This window comes from Magnolia sinica, chromosome 1, assembly GCF_029962835.1.
Source record: "Magnolia sinica isolate HGM2019 chromosome 1, MsV1, whole genome shotgun sequence".
In the NCBI taxonomy this organism is placed as follows: Eukaryota; Viridiplantae; Streptophyta; class Magnoliopsida; order Magnoliales; family Magnoliaceae; genus Magnolia; species Magnolia sinica.
This window is the reverse complement of record NC_080573.1, coordinates 85,199,946-85,224,634: the sequence shown is the minus strand read 5'-3', so window position 1 is coordinate 85,224,634 and position 24,689 is coordinate 85,199,946. Positions and strand designations below refer to the sequence as shown.

Genomic DNA, 24,689 nt, shown 5'->3' with positions numbered 1-24,689 from the left:
AAAAAATGGCGAAATCTGAAAAAATCGGCGAAATGTCACCGATATCCAAGAGAGACACGAAATTTGGGGTTTTCCTTATCGAAGGGCCAGCAATACCAAAAATATCGCCATTAATTCTATATTATCGCCAATAATTTAAACACTGGTTGTATATAGTGTTCAATTTGTCATTGATAATATTAATAATATCTCGATATTATCAATATCTCAACATGCGCGATATTGAGACCACAATCTTTCATTTTCTTTCCAATTGTTGATGATTTCTTGGTAAAATATCATGTGTTGTTGATATTTTGTAATGTCGATGGATGTTTGGATAGAAGGTTGGATGGTTAAATAGGTTGGATCGGATGGTTGGACTGATTTCTTACAATAACACAAGCTTTTAAGGCCCAATTAAATGGAAACTTGTTATGTATGCGTTATTTTTGCACTTTTTTAATTTCTAAATATGCAAATATGTACATTTTAACATCTCCTGAAGTTTCGCTGAAAATTCCACTGTTTTCCCATCTTTCCCCGCATTTCCGGTTATCAGCGATATTATTGGCGATATCGATATTGTTTCCGTATCCCTAGCCAGCGAAACTTGTAGCGATACCGATACTTCGAACAGTGCTCACAACCAGACGATGGACGTGATAATCAAGTTCAAAACATCAACCCTTTCCCCAAAACATCACGTAATGTATCGTTGTTGTTGGAAACATAGGGAAATATTGGGAAATTGGTCGAATTCTTCAATGGAACTTCATTGATTGGTAAAAAAGACATCAATACACACTTATAAATCAAAACGTTACAAAAAACAAGTCCACATAATAGGTTTTCTTTGTATAGGGTTCTAATCTATGAGTTGTCTAACTGAATTGATGCAAGTAAATTCAAAGTCTATTCACATAATTTATAAATGTAAGAAGATGTGTGAAAACACAAGCACTACATTTGAAAGAAAAAGAAGAATCACTAGATCAGGTTACATACATGTTTGATTTTGTGTTTGGACACAAAGATTGCAACCTATTTGCAAGAAATTGGGAAATTTTGATTTTTTCAATTTTCCACGAGTCGGCCCATCTCCTCCAAATCTTGAAATCGGAGCTCTTAATCCATATATTTTCATGCAAAACATGAAAAAACATGAATTTGTAACAATTTGACACTGATTTAACATGATTTATTGGGGGGGGGGGGGATTGAAAATCGAAAATGCTCACCAGATCGAACATGTGAGATATATCCCACTACTTGTGTGTTTCATATCGCACAAGTAGGACATATCGGCTGATATCGTCAATACTTGAAACACTGATGATGACCAAATAGTGTCAAAACATCACAGAAGGTACCAAAAGTTACTCGTTAAATGACGAAGTTAGCTAAGAATAGAGATTGTGTGAATATTAACCGAAGACTTCTAGGGCATCCTCGCGGATCTATATGAGTCTATAAATGTCAACTTGACATGAGTTGCGTTTTCTTAAGCAGGGGAATGATGTAAGCGTCGAATAGTTTTTTAAGTAGCAGTATCGTGTTCAATCCTCTGTAGTATGTGGCGCGTAAGTAGCGTAGCGTGTAGCACCGAGACGATACTTCTATTTTTAAATTTAAAAATAGGAAAAATACAATAAATAGTAGGAAAAAACCAAAAAAAAAAAAAAAAAGTATAAAAATGCCTAAAAGATTATGCATTTTTTCAAGTAAAAGCATGATCAAAAAAGTTATTAATTATCATTTATCAAAAGCCAATCCATATATATAAACCAAATCAAATCATTATCACATCAACAACTTTCTAAGCTAACCATTTCAATTAATAATGTTTAATTAAAACCACAAGTCACAAGTATGAAAAGAAATTAAATTTCCACAGGTTAAGAGTATTAAGTACAAAATACAAAATACAATTATCATTTATGAAAAAAAAAAAAACTGTAGTGTATGCTACATACAATATGATCCCTATGGCATACGCGACAGGGGATTTATGTTATTTGCTAATGCTACATAGTGTCGTAGCCACTACGCTATAGACACTATTAAAAACATTGGCGTCAAACTATGTGTGCAAAAGAGGAGACCTAAAGTAGGCCCAACTATATCACGCTTGATTGTGGATGCCTTCTGATGGGGACATCACGCGCACACGCGCACTCACGCCGCCCCCCCTACGCACGTACGTACGCAGAAGGAGGACCCCACCATCGATCTGGCTCGATGACGACGTCCAGAGGGTGCCTCCTAGCTAGAAGACAAGTTTTGGTTCAGAAAAGTGGCCCGATAGTCAAGAAAAGCCCACCATGGGATCTCATGATCGTGGCCCACTCATCGGATTGGTTTTATATTTTAGGTTTTGCTTATTGTTATTATTTAGAACATCGTGAACACTTTAGATTTCCTCGTTTGATTTTTATTTTAGTTTACTTAATCGTCAAGTAATAGGTGTCGCACATGGTGCGAGTTTTTGGGTATAGGGTTCTCCCTATAAATAGGCACCCCTTGTAGTTTTTTTCAGTCATTGAAGTTTGAAAAAAAAACTCTTGCTTTATTTTTCTGCTCTTCGTGAGTTGTGGAAGAATTCAAAAGTGGGTGCGAAGCCCTCCCTTTTCGAAGGGCTAACTACCGTGGTGCGAAGCTACATCGATCCCAATTCACCCCCATCTTCCATCATCTTTTTTTTTCCATCTTCCTCCATCATCCGTACTTCGAATTTGTCCTTTTGTTGCATCAGATTTCTTCATTACAGCAGGTTTCCAGATTTCGGCCCGCAGGCGAGCTGAAACTTCGGCGGAGCACCACGCACAAACCGTACATCGGATTGAGCTGAGATTTGGAGATTTTGGAGTCCATCCCTGGCCGACCAGGGCCAAGGTGGCCTTTTTCTGAATAGTGGGCCCCACACACGTGCGGTCGGGATCACACGCACGTCCGTCTGGGCCATTGTTGCTGTCCACACGCGGGATCATCTTTTGACTTAGGTTTTTATCCTCTTTTATCCTCTCATATCCGTTTTTCATGAATCCTAATCCTAGATTACATAATTCCTAATTGATTTGCCCCTTTTTATCACCTTAGGGTTCCTTGAATTGAAATTAGGGAATCCCTTGGATTAGGGACTGATTTTTATGCATGAGTAGTTGATTTTATTTCCCTTTGACATCGTTTGGCTTATAATTTTATTGGTCCAGTCCTAGCCTGTTTCGGCTTGGACCCGCATAGATTCCCCTTTAATTGAATGTTTGGATTTTCATGTGGGATGTGGAATTTGTGTGATTGTTTCTTAATTGGTGTGATCTAAGCCTGGAATCTTGCATATCATATTTAATTTTCCATGTCCTGCATCACCTTCCATGTGGATATTAACCGAATACTTCTCGAGCATCCACCCGAATCTATATGATGAGTCTATAAATGTCAATTCAATAGAGCCGAGTTCTCTTGAGCCAGGGGAATGATGTAAGTAAGCGGCAAACTACATGTGTGTAAGAGAGGAGACCTAAAGTAGGCCCAACTTGATCACACTTGATTGTGGATGCATTCCATGCTATGACACATGGTTAGCTGGAAGTTTTAGGAATTTTTCAGCTATGTTTCTGGGATGGTAAGTTACAGTTGTTTAGATATGTTACTTGCATGGCAAGTTACGGTTATTTAGCTATATTTCTTGCATGGAAAGTTGCAATTATCCAGCTACATTCCTTGCAAGATAACTTGCAACTATTTAAGACTTCTATTTTTCCTTTCTTAGCTACACATTACAGAAGTCCAGATTCTTTATGAGTGGAAGAGAAGTATGGGCAAAATGAGAAACTTGTATGGATTTTCATAAATATGGCTGTTGGCCATAAGTATTAACATATGGATGAGAATTTTTTTTATTGAAAGAAAGTGCTTAGAGCATTCTTTGCACGGTAGAAGCTGTTGAGAGTGAGGGTTTATGGTAATCTCTAGCTATTGGCCTGTGGACTATTGAGTTCTTCGACTCACAGGTTTTGTATTTTACAATCTTCCTACTGTGAATCCCATTGTATACCCTGATATTTCTTTTACCTCTACATCTGGTACACTACCCCTCAGCCATTGTTATTTAACTGTAGTCCTTCGGTGCACTAGTTTGCCTCCCTAGTGATCTGATGAAATACGATATCCGTTGGAGCTAAAAATAAACCCCAAGGGGTTCGTGTTTCCCCAACCCAAGCAATTGCATTGTGGGACTCCCCCTCAACCATCACTCACCAATCCTCCCACCTCGTCATCATCATCATCATCATCATCTAAGCCTTAATCCCAATTAATTGGTGTCGGTTACATGAATCTTGTTCGGACATTCACTCAATCAGTGGCCAAGCCTTCAAGTAGACCATAGGTCATCAAGTATTTTCCTACCCAATGTTGTCAAATGGCATAAGTGATCCTGTGCAATCACTTATGCGATCGCACAACTTTTTTTTTCGAAAAAATTTATAAAAAAAAAAAAAAAATGGATAGTATTCGATCGCATATGCCATTATCCAATTGCTTTATGCGATATGAGATCGCATACCATCCATATGGCATATGCGACCATATGGATGGCATTATGTGATTATGCAATCACATAATCGATTATGTGATCGCTTCTGACAACATTGTTCCTTCCTCCATCCATGTCCTTTTGGGCCTTCCCTTAACCCTTTTAGAGCCTTCAACTTATACCAACTCACTCCTAACCGACGCGGTTCTTGGCCTCCATTGCACATGACCAGCCATCAAAGCCTACTTTCCCTCATCTTAGGTGCTACTCCTAAGTTCCCTCAAATACATTCATTTCTAATACTATCCTTCCTCATCTTGCCACTGATCTATCTCAACATCCTCATTTCAGCTACACTCATATTATAAACAAGTTGTTCCTTAACTGCCCAACATTTTGTCCCATAAAGACCAATCCTCCCACCTAATTAACAAAAATTCAAATACAATCTTAATAGCCAACAGCTCCACCCTATTTGAGATTCTGACACCCAGTTTCCCCAAGAAAATAATCTCATGCGTGCCTTAGTCATCTCTTAATAACCCCCAGCAGAGAGTGTCCAGGGTTACCCTTCGAACTCCCACTAACGGTAAGCTTTCATTGTTATGCCCCGAAATTTAGGTGCCCAAATATGATAACTCGGGACCTGAATCCCAACGTGATATATATAATATGGGATGTCAATATTAATAGTACATTCAAAACCAATCTAATGCAATATGATCATCGAGTCACTAAAACAACCCAAGCATCTAGAGAAATCTTATTCCAACAGCTTCTACATTTATTAGTCCCATTTACATGAAAGAAAATGTATTTAAACTAAACCTAAAACATGAAATAATTTCCACTACACCTAATGCCTTGAAGAGATTAGTAGTGAAGGCCTCATTTTCATAATAACCCAACTCAGTACCTGAAAATATTATAACATGGTGAGATCGACAGCTCGTAGGGTCACTTCACACCTAAGGTTTGAAAATTCCAAATCCACATAGGATAAAGAATAAGTTTGGCAACTATAATGTTATGTAAAACATAGCAATAAAATGAATCATCATGCCACATGAAATACTTCGAATATTCTACAATTAAACAATAAGTAATTACAACAATATCATTCAAGGTCCTTTACATGATAGATAGTGCAAGTATCCGTGACCATCCTTTCGAGAATGACCCAAGGCAAAGCATCCGTGTGACCATTTTAGGGATTAACACCATGATGACCATTTCGGACCTCCTAGAGGGCATCGTGCATCCAACATTTTAAGGAGTCCAAGCAAAGCACTCATGTGAACATCCTTCCGGGAATGATCCAAGGCAGAGCGTGCAAACCATTTTAGGGATTAGCCTAAGGCAGAGCACTATGATGACCATTTCAGATCTCCCAGGGCAGGGCACCGTGCATCTAACATTTTAGGGAGTAAGGGCAGAGCACCCATGTGAACATCCTTTCAGGAATGACGAGCACCCGTGCAAACCATTTTAGGAACTAACCCAAGGCAGAGCACCGCGAACCAACATGCGATCAATGTAATATAATCTATTTGCCACACTACTCCATCGATTACTCATGAATAAAACACATAAACACCATAATAAATAAAGACAATCGATATCCACATTCGAGTCAATGATACTCATGAATTCGAATAGCAACATTTAAAATACAATGTATGACAACCGCATGTACAGTAATACAAGTTAGAATTTAACAATCCAGTCATTGAGACATGGAGTAAAGTACATATAGTACATACGTGATATTTTGGAATTTACACCATGGTAGGAGGATCACCTACTTGATCTGAGTGAGAAGATCTAATGTGTTGCTGGAAATCAGGTACACGATGTGTTTCTGATGTGCATTGATGGGATCTCATTGTGAAATTGCACACATTGATCCTACACCCCTTGATCTAAGGTTCATGAGTTCCTGGATTGAGATATGACTAATTCAGCAACTTGACTCGGTGAGTCAACTCACTGAGTCGTGGTGCAAAAAGCAACGTCTAAAGTTATAGTTTGAATCAAAAGTGTTGGGAGAAAGACATACCTGATGAACGGTGAGCATAGGGCTCGACCAAGCCCAGGGATGGCTTAGAATCTGATGAACAGTGGGTTAACTCACTGAGTTGACTCAGTCGACTGACAAGTCACTGCTCTCATTCTCCTCTTCTTTCCTTTTTCTTCTTCCTTTTTCTTCTTCCTTTCTTTGTTCTTTTCTTCTATTGTTCTTCTTCTTTCAAGATATCCCATAGTGAAGGCTAGATCCTGGAGGTTGGAGGCGAACAATACAACGAATCAACGATTCAGGCACTCGGCTCTCTCTGTCTTGCTCTCGTGATCCAATTCCTCTCGGTTTCTTTCTTTCCCTCTACTTCTTTCTGTTTTTCCCTCTCTTTCACTGGGATCTAAGGGCGCTTATAACTCTGCATGAATCTGGAATGCCAAATCACGGTAGTTATGTCGAGTCACATCGAGCAATGCAATTTATGTAGCTGATTATATTTCGCTTCCAGATTTTACACACTAGTGTGAATCTAGGTTGTAATGTTTGTGATTAATGTTGATGAGGTGTGCTTTACAATGATCGTTTTGGATCGAGAAACAATGCATGATCAAAGATTTGTGGTCGAGCTTTCTAAATGGAGAAGACAAGGGCCGGCAATAGCAGATTTCAGTGTGAGAAGTGTTTCTTCATTCTGATCATTGGGTCCACTTTTTGAAGCTTTGTGGTCGTCTGATCCGTGGTTTTGAAAGGACAAGGATTTGGCTCGTTGCCGCAACTCGTCACAAGAAAAATAAAACTTCTGGGGTTTACAGCGTTTCGTGGATTGCGACTGGGATTGAGTCTCTTAGTTGTAGATTGGATAGAGATCAACGGTCTGGATTGACTAATCTTGTTTGTTTTGGAAGGAGACAAATTTCTCCACATGCGACATTTCGTGTCAGCACACAATGCTGAATAAGCAGAAAGGAGAGGGGGTTTGAGAGGGAATGGGAGATGGAGTTTGGCCGCAGAAATTATTTGTGTGGGGTCCACCGTGGTAATTTGAAGAAATTCAATCCACTCATCAGCTCTGATAGATCGAGATGGTGCTAGGGCCAAAGAATGAGGTAGATTTGACACTTAGGTGGGTCGCATGATAGGAAACAGTGGAGAATACATGACAACCGTTGAAGACTATTCAGGGCCACAATGAATGGTCTAGATCATGCATAGGTGGGTCTCGCTGACAGACGGTGGGGGGACAAAGAGAGGGATTGAAAAGAAGAGGAAGTAGAAGGGGAGTCGGCTTCCTGTTGTCATGGAGACGTGCGTTGCATGGTCAACGCACATTGATTATATTTATTTTTCATACAGTTTGGGCATAGGGCCCCACCGAGATGTTTATAGAAGATCAACTTCGTCCATTATGCTAGATCGTGTTAGGACCAATGTTTAAATATCGACGATATCGGCCCATATATCCCATGATATATCTTGTATCTCACCTGTGCAATACGAAACGCACAGGTAGTGCCGATATATCTCACATGTTCGATCCAATGAGCATTTTCAATTTTCGATCCCTTTTTTGTTGAAATTATGTTAAATCAGTGTTAAATGGTTACAAATCATTAGTTATTCATGTTTTGCATGAAAAATCATGGAGTTGGAGCTTTGATTCTGATATCCATTGGTCCTTCATGTTCTTAATGTTTTTTTTTCCCTTCAAAATTTTCCTTCAACCAATTGTAATTGAGACTAATTTCGAAATTTAAGTGTAGGTGGTCTGATTTGGGAAAAATTGAAAATTTTCCCAATTTCTCCCAAATTACTTGCAATGTGCACTCCAAATATGAAATCAAGCATGCATGAGGGTTGATCTACTGATTTGTTAAGTCCTTGTCAATTTTTGAAAAATAAAAATCATTTTTTAATAAAAATTATTAAAATATTTTTTTTTTCAAATTTCCCTTCAACCAGTTGTCAATTGAGACTAATTTCGTAGTATTTAGGAGTGTTTGATGTAATGATCATCACATACACTAGATGTTATGCATTCAATTTGAATATAGTTGCATTAGTTTAGTCAGACAACGCAAAACTTAGGACCCTATACAAAGGAAACCTATTATGTGCACTTCTTTTTTGAGATGTTATGATTTAAAAGTGTGTATTAAGGTCTCTTTAAACAATCCTTGAAGTTTCATTGAAAAAGTCAACCACTTTTTCAATGTTTCCCCATGTTTTTCAAAATGTGCGATACATTACACGATACAAACAATATATCCTATGCGATAACCGATATGTATCTGTATCCCAAGGATGCGATACGTTCAATGGTTCAAATATCAACGATATCAGTCGAAATATCCCACGTTATATCTTGTATCCCACCTGTGCGATACGAAACGCACAGGTAGTGCCGATATATCCCACCTATTCGATCTAATGAGCATTTTCAATTTTTGATCCATGTTTTTGTTGTAAATCACGTTAAACCAGTGTCAAATGGTTACAAATATATGATTCTTCATATTTTTCATGAAAAATCATGGATTTGGAACTTCGATTTCGAGATTTGTGAGAGGGGGGTCAAATTGCGGAAAATTGAGAAAAACCGAAACTTCTCCATGTCTCGCAAATCAGTTGCAATCTTTGTATCCAAACACAAAATTAAACATGTATGTAACCTGATCTAGTGATTCTTCTTTTGATTTTGAATGTATTGCTTGTGTTTCCATACATGTCTTCTTACATTTATAAATTATATGAATAGACTTTGAATATACCTGCATCAGTTCAGTTGGAAAGCGCAAATATTAGGACCCAATACAAAGGAAACTCCTATTATGTGCACTTTTTTCATAATGCTTTTACTTTTAAGTATGTATTGATGTCTTTTTCAACAATCCCTGAAGTTTCATTGAAAAATTCGACCAATTTCCCAATGTTCCCATGTTTCCCAACAACAGCGATACATTACGTGATACAACCGATATATCCCATGCGATAACCGATATGTATCCGTATCCCAAAGGTGCAATATATTATGCGATAACGATATTTAAAACATTGGATACGTTAGACGATACCGATATTTCGAACACTAGTTAGGACATAGGCTCAAAAATGCAGTAGATCCAAGGTTTACATGGGCCACACCATAGAAAATAGTGGAACTTGATACCCACCATTGAAAATTAAAAACGGGTGTTACATTCATCTACCCAACAGGGGAGCACCCCATTTAACAACTTAAGAGAGATTATTGAAGTCATCGACAATGCTTCACTAACAATATGAACTTAGGTTCTTTTTTGAAACCCCGTTGAATTCTTGTGTCCCCCAAATAATTGGCAAGTTAATTAACTCTTTCAATCACTTGAGCTAAACTTGATAGTTTGGAATCATTCTATTATTTCTTTCAATCCATATGCTCGTCATGATGGCAAGTGAAGCACCCTGCAAAAAATCTTGCCTCTAAGCTTAAAGGTCCCACTGCTACAAGCAATCATTAGAACTTAAAAACAAAGCCCGAGAGATTCCAATCTATTCAAGAAAGGAAAAAAGAATGGCCAAATTGAGGAAGCATCTTTGCACCAGAGAAAAAGACGGTCTACGAATTCTTCCTATTCCCATCACATGAAGAACATGTTTGGAAGTAACCAATTTCTTAAGATTATTACCGCGAGGATCTAGTTAACCATGACGAACAAGCAAAAATGCCTCGACCAGGAGTAGGTTGTAAGGGACCCAAACTCTCACCCACATTGGCATAAGAATTAGAGCCAAGAATTACTACCTGGGAAAACTCTTTGAGGCGAAATATCCTTTGGGCCAAGGGGCTTACAAATGATCATATTCTTCCAAGGGGATTAATGCAACCCCATTCAAGAGATCCAAGAACTCAACCACTACAATTTAAAGTCCCACATGTTGTACCTAAAATGAAGATGACCATTAGCATTTTCACACCGGGCACAAGTGGGGTGGCCTGTAAGATCCGGGGGCACGCGCACTCGGGGTGGGCGGCCCGTGTGAGGCGGGTGGCTCATGTGAGGCGAAACCCATGTGATGTGGGGCCCACTAGAGGGGTTCAGCTGATGACATAACCCATGGGATGTAGGGCCTAGGCTATGAGATAACGGGATTAATTCGCTACGCTCTATCAATTTAAGCTTTTAGAGCAAGTGGTTAGTTGTCCTGCATCAAAGTGGTATCAGAGCGAAAGGTCTCATGTTCGAGACTCCTCACCGAGGGTGATTAATGCAGGAGCATTTTCACACAGGGCTCGAGTGAGGTGGCTTGTGAGATGCAGGGGCACACTTGAGGTGGGCGGCCCGTGTGAGGCAGGTGGCTCGTGTGAAGCTTCACACAGGGCTCGAGTGGGGTGGCTTGTGAGATGTAGGGGCACACTCGGGGTGGGCGGCTAGTGTGAGGCAGGTGGCTCATGAGAAGCAGGCCCCACTCATGTGAGACGGGTGTCACGTGTGAGGTGGAACCCATGTGATGTGGGGCCCACAAGGGAGGTTCGGCCGAGGACCTACCCATGGGATGTGGAGCTTGGGCTATGAGAGAAGGATTGATTCACAATGCTCTATCAGTTCAAGCTTTTAGAGCAAGTGGTTAGTTGTCTTGCATCAACCATACACTTTTACAATCCGTGATCTCATTTGCATCTTTGATGAGCATGTTTGACTTGGAAAGTGTATAAAGTGTCAAAGATCTCCTAGCCAAGGTAGCCTTCTCAATCCACAAATCTGCCCAAAAGCATACTCAATATCCCTAGGCCACTTCAAATATGTCTTGGTTTGTCCCATTCCACTAGAAGACTCAACTTTGAGATGGCTTTCCACATGAACAATCCATCGCAACTCAATTATGTACCTCGAGACCCACCTCCATATCATTCCACATACTTAAAAGCAGTTACTTTCCTACAAAGCGGCACTTGCTCTTTCCAAATCTCCACCACCATTGTGTTGCAAGTGGCCAGTTCCTTTCCTTAATTATAACAAGGCCTAGCACCAACTTCCGTTCACATTTGGACTTCTTCCTAATTGACTATATGCAATTTCTGACCTTACTCCCCTTCGACACATGTCCCTTCAAAAGCTTACCACCACTTTAGACTCATTTCCATTTTGAGAGATAATCATGGTATCCCAAATCGGTTACGTATCGGCCGTAACAGCCGATACGTAACGGTAACGGTGGGACTCGTTACGCGATACAGGGTCGAAACGGCCGTTACGGAATTCTGTGACCATAACGGCCGTTACGGGGCCGTTACGGGCCATAACGGCCGTTACGGACCCCTTCTTCTTCTCTTTCTTCTTCTTCTTCTTCTTCTTCTTCTTCTCGAGCAGCTGCGGCTACGGCTGCTGCTGCGGCTGCAGCTGTAGCTGCTTCTTCCTGTTCTTCTTCCTCTCTCTCTCTCTCTCTCTCTCTCTCTCTCTCTTTCTTTTCTCTTCTTTCCCTCTTTTTTTCTTTTCGTTTCCCTCTCTCCCCTTTTTTTTTTTTAATTTGCAGCAGCTAGCTGCTGACTGCTGTAGGTACGTGTCACGCAAAGACGAGCGATGACACTCCTCGAGCTCCGAGTTGTACGAACGGTTCAAAGGAGATCAAAGTTATATGGGCTCCACAGTGATGTATTTATTACATCTACACCATTCATCTATTTTCAGAGATCATTTTAGAGCACCACCCAAAAAATGAATTATATCCAGAGATCATCTGGACCACACCAAAAATAGCAACAGAGATAATGATTTTCATGGTTAAATAATTCGTAGGGCGCACGGTAACGTTTATTTTCCATCCAATCTTATCAGACCCGAGTGGGCCCCACTATGATGTATATTTTTTATCCATATCGTCCATCCATTTTGCCACGTCATTTTAGGTCAGGATTCAAAAAAATAGTAATATCCAAATCTTAGGTGGACCACACCATAGGAAAAAGTGGTTATAGAATGCTCACCATTAAAATTTTCTTAAAGTCTACTGTAATGTTTATTTTAAATCTAACCTATTAATTGGGTCACATTGACGTGGATGAAGGGAAAACACACATGTCAGCTTGATCTAAAACTTTTCTAGCCCCTAATAATTGTAACGGTGAACATTTAATTATTGTTGTTTTTTATGGTGCAATCCACCTGAGCTTTGGATGTGCCTCATTTTTGGGCTCATGCCCTAAAATTATTTGGTAAAATGAATGGACGTTGTGGATATAACACATTCATCACGGGTGGGGCCCAAAAAACTTTGACACGTGTGCTGCACTTTACATCTGAGTCCCTCCTAATTCAAGCCTTAAAAAATTGTACACGAGACATATATTAACTTAAAATTTGACAATTAAATTATGGACTGCAATTGCTAACTCACAATGCCAAAATCAAATTATTTGAATAGTTTTAATTGTTAATTTGTGAGCTTTTATTTTTTAAAATAGGGCCTTCTGATTTATTTTTATTTTTTTATCATTCACTATCCAATAAATGTCCACCAATTTATAAGTGGGATAATGACAATAAATGACATGAATTTGAGGCTGATTTGGAGAATAGATTGGTCCTCCACGTCAGCCCCAAATTGGCAACGCCATCTACCTGAATTTAATTTCATTTTTTTTTTAAAGAACTATTGGGAGAAATGATATCAAGTTGTCAAGTATATAAATTACATATTTAAAAAAATTAAATATATGAATTTTGTAGTCAAATTCAAGTTACCTGGTTAAAAAATTAATCAGACAGTCCGATACAACTTCTCACCAAAGAGTGGACCGTTACACCACCATAAACATGTTCCAATTTATAAATGAATGCATATTTGGAATGCTTAGAATATTGCATTCGGAATGCTTAGAATATTCCAGATTTAATCAATATTTTTTCATATTTTTTTGGCAAAAAAAAAAAATTGCGCCGTTACGGGCCGTTATGCCTCCGTATCGCCGTTACGCCCCCATATCCGTATCGGTTTTGGAGGGCACCGTTACACCAACCGATACCGATACGGGGCACCTTGGAGATAATACACATTGACCTGAAAACACTATCTACATAAACCTATGTGTATTGACCAATTCCAGGAAGAGGTGAATCTATTAGCAATAAATTGATAGCACTTCAAGAAATATTTTAGTCGTAGAGCAATACATAAAACACAAAAGAACAACACTAATAACGAAATAAGTATTTAAGTGGTAGAGCAATACATAAAACACAAAAGAACAACACTGATAGACGAAATAAAAGAGATAAGAAAACATAAAGCAAAGAATGATGCTAGTAAGATGTCTGAAACAACTGCTTAAAATAAATATATATATATATAAAGAAGGTGATCATCTTTAATCAAAGAAATCACTTGCCTAATGCTTTATTTATTGGAACGTAGATAGGCAACTTCATTGTCAATTCACATCTAAGGAGGCAACCAATTTCCCACGCAAACTTTTCAGGGTTGTCTTCATAGATTATAGTATCAACGGCTTCTAGATTTGTAGATTTTCCAGGTCCACAGACAAAAAACTGAATGTCACCAGTTAATGGATCAGCAGCTGCTCCTACCATATCACTATTTCCTTGAACACCATAAAGAAGTTCACTCATTCTATAAGATGCTTCTGCTGCCCTGCGAGCATTTTCTTCCCAGTTTCTGTTGTTGATAAATAATGCTCCTATTATATCAAATCCTCTCAACAATAGAGATCTAAGATCATCTGTTCCATCAGGATGGGGTAAGAAAGTTCAGGATACAAGAAAAATTGCTTGCTGTGGGGAAACTAAAAAAGCAATGTTAACCAATTACTAAAGGAAAAGTAACAAGGACAACTCCTTTTTTTCCTAAAAATTGCCATGTCTGACACTATAGTGAAACAAATGAGAAATGAGCCAGGGATATAAGACCTATTAAGTCAAATTTTGATGTCTTCTTATATTTTAGTGGTAACTATATACTATTTATGAAGTTCTAATCAATGTTTTAAATATCGACGATATCAGCCGATATATCCCACGATATATCTTGTATCCCACCTGTGCGATACGAAACGCGTAGGGAGTGCCGATATAGCCCACATGTTTGATCCAGTGAAAATTTTCAATTTCTAATCCATTTTTTCCTTGTTAAAATTATGTTAAATCAGTGTTAAATGGTTATAAATCCATTGGTTCTTCATGTTTTGCATGAAAATCATAGAGTTGGAGCTTTGATTTTGATATCCATTGGTTCTTCACGTTCTCCATGTTCTTGTCGAAATTTTCCTTCAACTAGCTATCAATTGAGACTAATTTCGCAGTATTTAGAGTATTTGATGAAATGATCATCACGTACACTCTAATTTTGAAATTAGAGTGTAGGTGGTTCAATTTGCGAAAAAATCAAATTTTCTCCAATTTCTCCCAAATTGCTTGCAATGTTGCACTCCAAACATGAAATCAAGCATGTATAAGTGCTGATCTACTTATTTGTTAAGTCCTTATCAATTTTCGGATAATAAAAATTATTTTTAATTAAAAATTAATTAAAAAAATTTCAGAATTTCTCTTCAACCAGCCGTCAATTGAGACTAATTTCGAAGTATTTAGGAGTGTTTGATGAAATGATCATCACGTACACTCTAAATGTTATGCATTCAATTTGAATATAGTTGCATTAGTTCAGTCAGACAACGCATAACTTAGTACCCTATATAAAAAAAGCCCATTATGTGCACTTCTTTTTTGAAATGTTATGATTTAAAAGTGTATATTAAGGTCTTTTTTAACAATCCCTAAAGTTTCATTAAAAAAATTCAACCATTTTCCCAATGTTTCCCCATGTTTCCCAAAAAGTGGGATAAATTACCCGATATAAACGATATATCTCGTGCGATAACCGATACATATTTGTATCCCAAGGATGCGATAAGTAATGCGATACCGATATTTCAAACACTGGTTCTAATATGTATCTACTTATTTAGAATACTTTTTTCTACCTTATGCATTTACAAACAAGAATTTCATTATAATTCATTTTCAACTTCATTTTATAGTTTAGTAAGTACAAACTCTCTATATAGTTCTATTGTACTTTCTATTTCTTTAGAACATTTCTCTACCAAATGCATTTACGAGCAAAGAATTCCATTATAATTCATTTTTCAAAATCGTTTTATATTATGTGCAAACATGCCCGTGTGTCAGTGACTCAGAGCCCACCGCATATGACACCAAACATCACAGTCCCATATCAGTACATGTGAACATGAGAAAGACAACACGAGTTAGCATCTCCATCAAGAAATACACAAAGATACCAAATGCCAATGCATACAAAAGTATTAGCTTGCAATTTTCTTTTTAGAAATCTATCCAAAGGCTATATCTATCACAAGGGACTCAATGCCCCCAACTTATCATGCATCCATGTCATTGCTGCACATATGAGGACAAGATATGAACCATTCATCCAGTAGGTCCAATAATGAACGAGCATGGACCAAAAATCAAACTGTTTGGATGATCCTAATCACTAATTGAATGGTATAAAAATAGTCACTGACCGACAAAAAATAAAAATGGCTCACATTCATTGAGAAAAGTTTATTTACTAGTTCAATCAAGGCAATTTTCGGTTATCAGCAAATCAATGATGGAACCCGCAGGAGAGATGGTTTGGATAATTGTATTATTACCACATTTTAGTATGCGGTATGTGATGCAATCGTCCCGCATCCCACACGTGCACGCTCTACACGTGTGTACAAGAAAAGGACCACCTTCCTTTTTTAACCATCCTCACTTTCCATTTTTTCAAATTTCTAGATTAGGAAATCTGCTCTTTCTTTCATAACTTTATTTTTAGGCAGGGAATAATCTTAAATATTTTCTTATCTAAGTATCTTCTTATTTTGGGTCCTTACTCTTACTCCAGTGGTAGACTCTCAGGAGTTTCAACACCTGGTTAAGAGTTCGAGTACCCGTAGGCGGTGAAATTCCACTACAGCGTGAGTGTGAGGTGGTGTGTGTGCGTGTGTTTAAAAAAATAAAATAAAAAAATAAAAAATAAAAAGTATCTTCTTATTTTAGAAAGCTTTGTTACTTAGGTGCTTTCCTATTTCATAGATTCTTATTTTAGATATTAAATATAGAAAGCTTTGTTACTTACGAGCTTTCCTATTTCATATATTTTTAGATTTCATATCTTTTATTACAGATTGTAAGGTTGATTATAAATAGGACTTCTATCCTATGGAATAACACAACTTGATCAATATTCTCTTTATGAAATTTTCTTCTTTTCTCTATGGTGGTTGTCGAAGGGAGGGAAAGTGATCTCTAGTTCTAGACTAGAGGACTGTTGAGCTTACTCATGGTCTTGCATTTGTGATCTCTAGCATCCAGCTAGAGGATTGTTGGATCTTTTCCACAATCTCTTTATTTTCTTATTGATTTATTTGCTTTCCCTTTCGGGTTTGCATTAATTAGTATCAAAGCAAGTTCTGCTCTTCGGAAAATTAGAAGCTATTTTTTTTCTCCCTATCTCAATCTAACCTTTCATCCTTCCCCTTCATCCATCCATCGTCTTTTTCTTTTCTTTCCTCTTTCTTTCTTGTCCCATCTCAAAATCACCAAACCCTAACTCCACAAAAGAAAAAAAAAATCTCTTCCAACCCTACTACATCATAATCCCGTCCCAACATATCAATTCCTTGCCCTTGCTCTCTTTCCTTACAGAGAGAGAGAGAGAGAGAGAGAGAGAGAAGAAGAAGAAGAAGAAGAAGAAAATTTTATTTTGTTTGCTTGCCAAAGCCCGTTGTCTTATGCGCCGCACTAAAAGAGGGACGATTTACAATCCTAAGATGGCCACACAACCTCAAGAAGAAACTGTCACAACCCTGCAACAAGTGGTTGATTTGCTAACAAAACGGATGGATGACCTAGAGGCCCATTCCATAGCCAAAATGAATGCTTTAGAAGGACGTATTATTATTCTCAAAAACACAAGCAAGAGAATCAATCAAGACCACCAAACATCTATAGATGACCCTAATGGAGAATTGGAATCCGGAAATGTTGACTTAAGGCATCCTGCTCGGAATGGTAATTTCCAAGACGAAGAATATGAGTCTGGCTACAGGGCCCAACAACATCGCTATGTGCAACCAAGAGCGAGAGGAATGAACAACCTCCGACGAGATCATCAAATTTATCCCGAAGGAGGGAGGAATATTCACACTTCGGATCCTGCCAAGCATATCAAGATTAATATTCCATATTACGATGGTAATTTGGATCCCAAAGTGTTCAATAACTGGCTAAAGTCAATGGAGCGATATTTTCGTTGGTACGAAATGGAAGAAGTTGTCAAGTTGCGTTTCGCTACCTTGAAACTTAAAGGCGCAGCTCAGGACTGGTGGTACGCCATCGAAGAAGATCTACAATGGTGTGGCCTCTGTCCCATAAGTAATTGGGAGGAAATGAAAGCAAGAATGAAGTGAAGGTTCCTGCCGCTAGATTACGAGACAACCTCATTTCAAGAGCTCCTCACGCTTCGACAAGACAATCTGACCGTGGAGGAGTACACACAGCGTTATTATGACTTAGTCATTCGATGCCGCTTAACAGAAATGGGAAGACAACAAGTGGTGCGTTATTGTAATGGGCTATGGTTCAAGATTCAAAGAGAGTTGGTAACTATTCGGCTCAACAAAGTAGACGAGGCATATCAAATGGCCCAAAAAGGGCATCTTCTCGGTGAAGTCATTCTACAACAGCATTTACAAGAAACTCATCGTTCTTGCAGACTCTCCTGCTCACAAGGTCTGGAGATACAGGCTTCCGCCAAAGATCACGGTGTTTGTGTGGCTGGTGAGTTCCGGGAAAGTCCTTACGGTCGATAATCTAAGGAAAAGAGGTATGTGCATAACTAATGTTTGTTTGTGTTGCATGGCGGAGGCCGAAACAGTGGATCATTTGTTTGTCAACTGCTCTTTTATCAACAAGATATGGTCGGTCATTTTTGCTTGGTTCAAGACTCTATGGGTTCTCCCCAATTCCTCCGGATGCTTGCTCAAGGCCTGGCATGGGACAGAGTTCGACAAGCAAAAAAAATCAAGTCTGGAGAATTGCCTTAGCGGCTACCTGGTAGGCAATATGGAAAGAGAGAAAAGGGAGATGTTTCGAAGGGGAGTCTCATGAAGTGGGATTTGTAGTGAGAAGAATTCACTACCTGATAGTGAAATGGGCCTCTTTTTCTTTTTCTTCCACGGATTGTAACATGCTTTCATTTTCTTAGGAGCATTGGCTCGCTATCTCAGTAGGCCTTTCTCCTCTTCTGTTTCCCTTTCTTTTTTAATATAAATTTCAAGTCTCCTTTCAAAAAAAAAAAAAAGGCCCGAAAAGTGCAAGACCAGAAGTTGATGATAAGGTGCGATAACCTTCAAGGCAGGGGTTATGCATCTACTCGTTCCACTACTAGCGGCTCCACTTTGCACCCACAACCATTCATGCCTCGCACTAACTTACCTCAAGATTACAAAATCAGTTAGAACTCCGCCCAACCTACTTCCAATCCTCTATCTCGAAATGGTGATACCAAGGGAAAGTCTGTTGCAAAAACGCAAGGGAGGTCGACTAACAATTGCTTTAAGTGTGGTGGTCGTGGACATTACATGACTGAGTGTCCCTCTCGCAATCTCCAATTTTGTGAGACAGAAGACTTCATTGCAAGCCAAGTGGAAGATGAACATGCAAATGATCCAGAAGATGATGAGCATGAACTTGAGGAAGGCCTCGATGGCCTAAATGAAAACAAGTTATCATTGGTGGTCAGAAGGATTTTGACAGCACCAAAGGAGGAGGCCCAAGAAGACTGGTTGCGAACAAATATTTTCCATACACGAGTATCGTGTGGTGGAAAGGCTGTCAATGTTATTATTAACGAAAGCAGCAACAAGATCGTGCTCTCACAAAGCATGGTGGACAAGTTGAAACTGAAACCTCAAACGCATCCCAAGCCATACAAGATCGCGTGGGTGAATGACACGTTCATCCCTGTGACTAAGAGGTGCTTAATTAACTTCTCTCTGGGTCGTTATGAAGAATCGCTTTGGTGCAACATCATTCCAATGAAGGTCACATATATATTACCGGGGCGCCCATGGATATATGACAGGGATGTAACTCACAAGGGTCGCAAAAACACCTACAGCTTTATATACAAAGGAAAGCCCATTACTCTTAACCCTATGAAAGATGATGAAACTTGAAGAGGCAAAATCGGCTTCCACAGTGTTGAGTATGGCCCAATTCATGGAGGAAAGTCGTGAACGTGGAATCATATATGCTCTAGTAGGATGCAAGATCGATCTAGTACATAATGTTATTGTTCAACCACCTGAGATTCTGGACATTCTGTCCCAATTTCAAGATTTGATCCCTGATGAACTACCAAGTGAGCTTCCACCCATGCGCGACATTCAACATGCTATTGATCTGGTATACCTAGAGCGTCATTACCAAATCTTCCAGCATATCAAATGAACCTAACAGAGCATGCAGAGCTTCGTCGACAGGTGGAAGAATTATTAACAAAGGCGTTCATTCGTGATAGTCTCAGCCCATGCGCTGTGCCAGCGTTGTTGACACCAAAGAAGGATGGCGGTTGGTGAATGTGTTGACAGTCGCGCCATCAACAAGATAATAATAAAGTACCGTTTTCCCATTCCGCGCTTAGATGATATGCTGGACATGTTAGCAAATGCTACAATTTTTTTCAAAGATTGATTTGCGAAGCAGGTACCATCAAATAAGAATTCGTCCTGGTGATGAATGGAAAACTGCTTTCAAGACAAAGGATGAATTGTATGAATGGCTAGTTATGTCATTCGGCTTGACGAACACACCTAGCACATTCATGCGAGTGATGACGCAAATTCTACGGTCATTCATTGGCAAGTTTGTCATCGTATACTTTGATGACATCCTCATTTATAGCCATTCACAAGAAGATCATCTAGACCATCTTCGCCAAGTGATGAGAGTACTACGCCATGAGAAACTCTACATCAATTTGAAGAAATGTACCTTCATGAGTTCTAGAGTGGTCTTTCTCGGGTTCGTCGTTTCCGCAGAGGGCATAAGGGCTGATTCAGAAAAGATAAGGGCTATTGTTGAATGGTCTACTCCCGTAAACATTCATGAGGTTCGTAGTTTTCATAGGCTTGCGACATTTTATCGAAGGTTTATTCGGAACTTTAGTTCCATCATGGCGCCAATTACTGAATGTATGAAATCCAATCCATTTGAGTGGACTAAAGTAGCAACAGAGGCATTTCGAGAAATCAAGCAGAAAATGACAGAGGCTCCAGTTCTTAGACTTCCTGATTTCGAAAAAGTGTTTAAAGTTGCCTGTGACACATTGCACGTAGGCATAGGATGTGTTCTTAGCCAAGAAGGACATCCAGTGGCCTTTTTCAGTGAGAAGCTCAATGTGGCACGAAAGAAGTAGTCTACTTATGATGTGGAGTTTTATGCTATTGTACAAGCTCTGATGCATTGGCGTCATTACCTCATTCATCAAGAGTTTCTGTTATATTCTAATCACGAGGCATTACATTACTTGAATTCTCAGAAGAAGTTAAGTGCTAGGCATTCTACGTGGAGTGCTTATCTTCAAGAGTTCACCTTCAACCTCAACATCGCGCCGGTAAAGAAAATAAGGTAGCAGACACCCTCAGCCGAAAGTCGCACCGTTTATCTACCTTATCAGTTTCCGTTATTGGATTTGAAGAACTTAAATGGGACTATGCCACAGATTATGATTTTGGAAAGGTATTTTCAACAATCATTTCCGGTGCAGGCACCGAGTACCCAAGGTATAGCTTGCACGATGGGTACTTATTCTTTGACATGAGGTTGTGTCTTCCTAAGAGTTCCTTGCGAGAGCTTGTTATACAAGAGCTTCATTTAGGGGGCCTAGGCAGTCACTTTGGTATCGATAAAACGATGGCTCTGTTTGAAGATTGTTTTTACTAGCCAAGTTTAAAGAAAGACATTGGGATCGTTGTTCGTCAATGTCGAGCGTTTCAGCTTGGTAAAGGTAGCAAGCAGAATACTAGTCTTTATACGCCATTACCCGTGCCAGATGTTCCATGGGAAGACATCAGTATGGATTTCGTCTTAGGACTGCCTAAGACTCAACGTGGTTATGACTCTATTTATGTTGTGGTTGACAGGTTTTCAAAGATGACTCATTTTATCCCTTGTAAGAAGAGATCAGATGCCATTCACATCGCCAATGTTTTCTTTAAAGAGGTGGTTTGTCTACATGGTGTTCCCAAAACCATTGTATCTAATCGTGACGTCAAGTTTATGAACTACTTCTGGCGCACCCTATGGTCTAAAATGGGAACTAAGTTGAAATTCTCAAGTACGTATCATCCGTAAACAGATGGGCAGACTGAAGTCGTAAACCGTAGCCTTGGGAATCTACTTCGATGTCTGGTTGGTGATCATATAAGCTCATAGGACATCGTGTTACCACAAGCTGAGTTTGCTTATAATAGTTCTATGAACCGCACTACGGGACTCTCTCCCTTTGAAATTGCGACCGCGACAACCTATCGATTTAGTCCCACTTCCTAATGTGATTTGATCGAGCCAAGACGCCGAAGCTTTTGCACAACATGTTAAGGAGATACATGAAGATGTTAGGCGAAAGATCACCTTTAGTAATGAAAATTACAAGGGTTATGCAGATGTTCGACGACGTTTTGCACAATTCCAAGAAGGAGATAGGGTTATGGTGCGACTTAAGCCTGAGCGGTTTCCAGCAAGCTCTTATATAAAGCTCCACTCCAGAAAGGCAGGTCTTTACCACATTTTGAAGAAGCTAGGTGATAATGCATACGTAATCAAGCTACCACCTGAAATGAAGATCAGCCCCATTTTTAATGTGGAAGACCTTACAATTTATCTTAGACATTATACAAACGAGAGCATGGAAGAACAGGCTATCCAGATACCTGAGGTACCACGCCAGCTCGAAGAAATCATTGAGGACGTGTTGGATGATCAGATAGTTTCCACAGGCCAATGGGGGTATCAAAAGTTTCTCGTCAAATGGAAGGGTCGACCAAGGTCCTACAGCACATGGATTTCAGCAGAGGATTTCAGGCGCATCAACCCAAAACCCTATGAGGAGTACATTGCCAGTAACTCGACAGAGCCGAATTTTTTCAAGCTAGGTAGAATTGGTACAAGAAAAGGACCACCTTCCTTTTTTTAACCATCCTCACTTTCCATTTTTTCAATTTTCTAGATTAGGAAATCTGCTCTTTCTTTCATATCTTTATTTTTAGGCAGGGAATAATCTTAAATATTTTCTTATCTAAGTATCTTCTTATTTTAGAAAGCTTTGTTACTTAGGTGCTTTCCTATTTCATAGATTCTTATTTTAGATATTTTCTTAAATATAGAAAGCTTTTTTACTTACGAGCTTTCCTATTTCATATATTTTTAGATTTTATATCTTTTATTACAGATTGTAAGGTTGATTATAAATAGGACTTCTATCCTATGGAATAACACAACTTGATCAATATTCTCTTTATGAAATTTTCTTTCTCTATGGTGGTTGTTGAAGGGAGGGAAAGTGATCTCTAGTTCTAGACTAGAGGACTGTTGAGCTTACTCACAGTCTTGCATTTGTGATCACTAGCATCCAGCTAGAGGATTGTTGGATCTTTTCCACAATCTCTTTATTTTCTTATTGATTTATTTGCTTTCCCTTTCGGGTTTGCATTAGTATGAAGGCACAAAAATTCAACGACTCCAGGGGCACTGAATCTCTACACCATTTAGAGACACATAAAAGGTAACGAACTGTACCATACTCTACCAGCATACAGCATAACACATACACTACATGTTGCCGACACCCGTTTTGCGCGTTGCATGCATGTACCTAAACCCAAATCATCCAAATAACAGGTCCCATTGTGGATAGGCTACAATTCAGATATGCAACGATCAACCAACCAACGAACAGCTGTTTCTTTGATTTCACCACTGAATATTCCCTCCTTTCAACCCTTCCATTTTGACTGCTATTTAGGATTGTTGTGATTGCTAAGTTAGGCCTCTCAAAAGAAGGACCCACATTAAGGATGAAAGTCATCCATGCCTGCTGCATACATGCATACAATATGCCATAGTCCTGCAACATATTGTCGATAACACTTGTGGGCCCCACAGGGCTTTGTGTTGCAGGAAATTCGAGGCCCGTACATACCACTCACGCCCAACCCACATACTAAAAATAAAAGGAACATTATAGAGATCGAGAGAGAGAGAGAGAGAGAGAGAGAGAGAGAGGGTGGGGGATACCTGCTTCTTTGAGAAGATCTGGGGACAAGGGATCATCATGGGGAAGGGAGTGGAGAGATCTGAAGGAGGAAAGGATAGTGAATGGAGGAAAGAAGGAAGGGGATCCGATCAGCCATTGAAGGCCGGTTTCCTCCTTGCAAAGGATCAGCTTGCTACGGCAGAGAATCCTAATGCATCTCTTCTCCTCCATCTGCCCAATGGATGTATGGGCGATCTTCCTGCCTCTCCTTCTGTTCTCTTTTCTCACTTTTATTTGTTTGAATTTGAATTGAAATAGGAATCTCTTCCTCCTCTCTCTGGATACTATCCTTCCAAGTCTAGAAAGAGTCCTCTCTTTAGCTCGCTCGCTCTCTGACTCTCTGTGTCTCTTCCAGTCTTCGCTTGCACACGTGTTTTACAACCAATTCAATGGGCCGGTTGGCCGGTCGGGCTTCCGGGACTTGACTGCCACGGGCCGGACTTGTGCCAGAGTATCAGGGCCAGGGCTGGCTCTCGGGCTTAAAGACGAAGCCCATTTCAAAATCGGGCTGAGCTGGGAAAAAGATGTCCGAAAGCCCATAAGCCCAACCTGGCCTACCCAGACCAGCTAGCGTTTTTTTTCCCTCCCCTCACAACCATAAAAATGTTGCATTTCAATATTTTTTTTTCCCTAATTTTTCCCTCCTTTCTTCAAAAGTGGTGGCTTCCTCCAAATCCAGAGACGCGGTTTATTCAATCTTTTTCCACCTCTCGCCAAAATCACTACCAAAACCTTACAGTCTACGCCCTAGATTCTCTCCTCCTTCGA

General features: G+C 39.4%; 1 protein-coding gene across 2 annotated transcripts in view; it reads right to left on the bottom strand.

The window, feature by feature from the left end:
• The window catches only part of LOC131251340 (probable Ufm1-specific protease), a 91,827-nt gene extending 67,513 nt beyond the window's left edge, over positions 1-24,314 (bottom strand). Inside the window, exons 1-2 of one of the 2 annotated variants that reach the window (XM_058252028.1) lie at positions 23,903-24,314; positions 13,897-14,247 (exon numbers count right to left, since the gene is read on the bottom strand). In XM_058252028.1, the coding sequence (XP_058108011.1) occupies positions 13,897-14,247; positions 23,903-24,092 (541 nt within the window). In that variant the 5' untranslated portion in view covers positions 24,093-24,314. The remainder of the gene's footprint in view (positions 1-13,896; positions 14,248-23,902) is intronic. The other variant, XM_058252025.1, reaches the window with a different exon arrangement.
• Between the last annotated feature and the right edge of the window lie 375 nt (positions 24,315-24,689).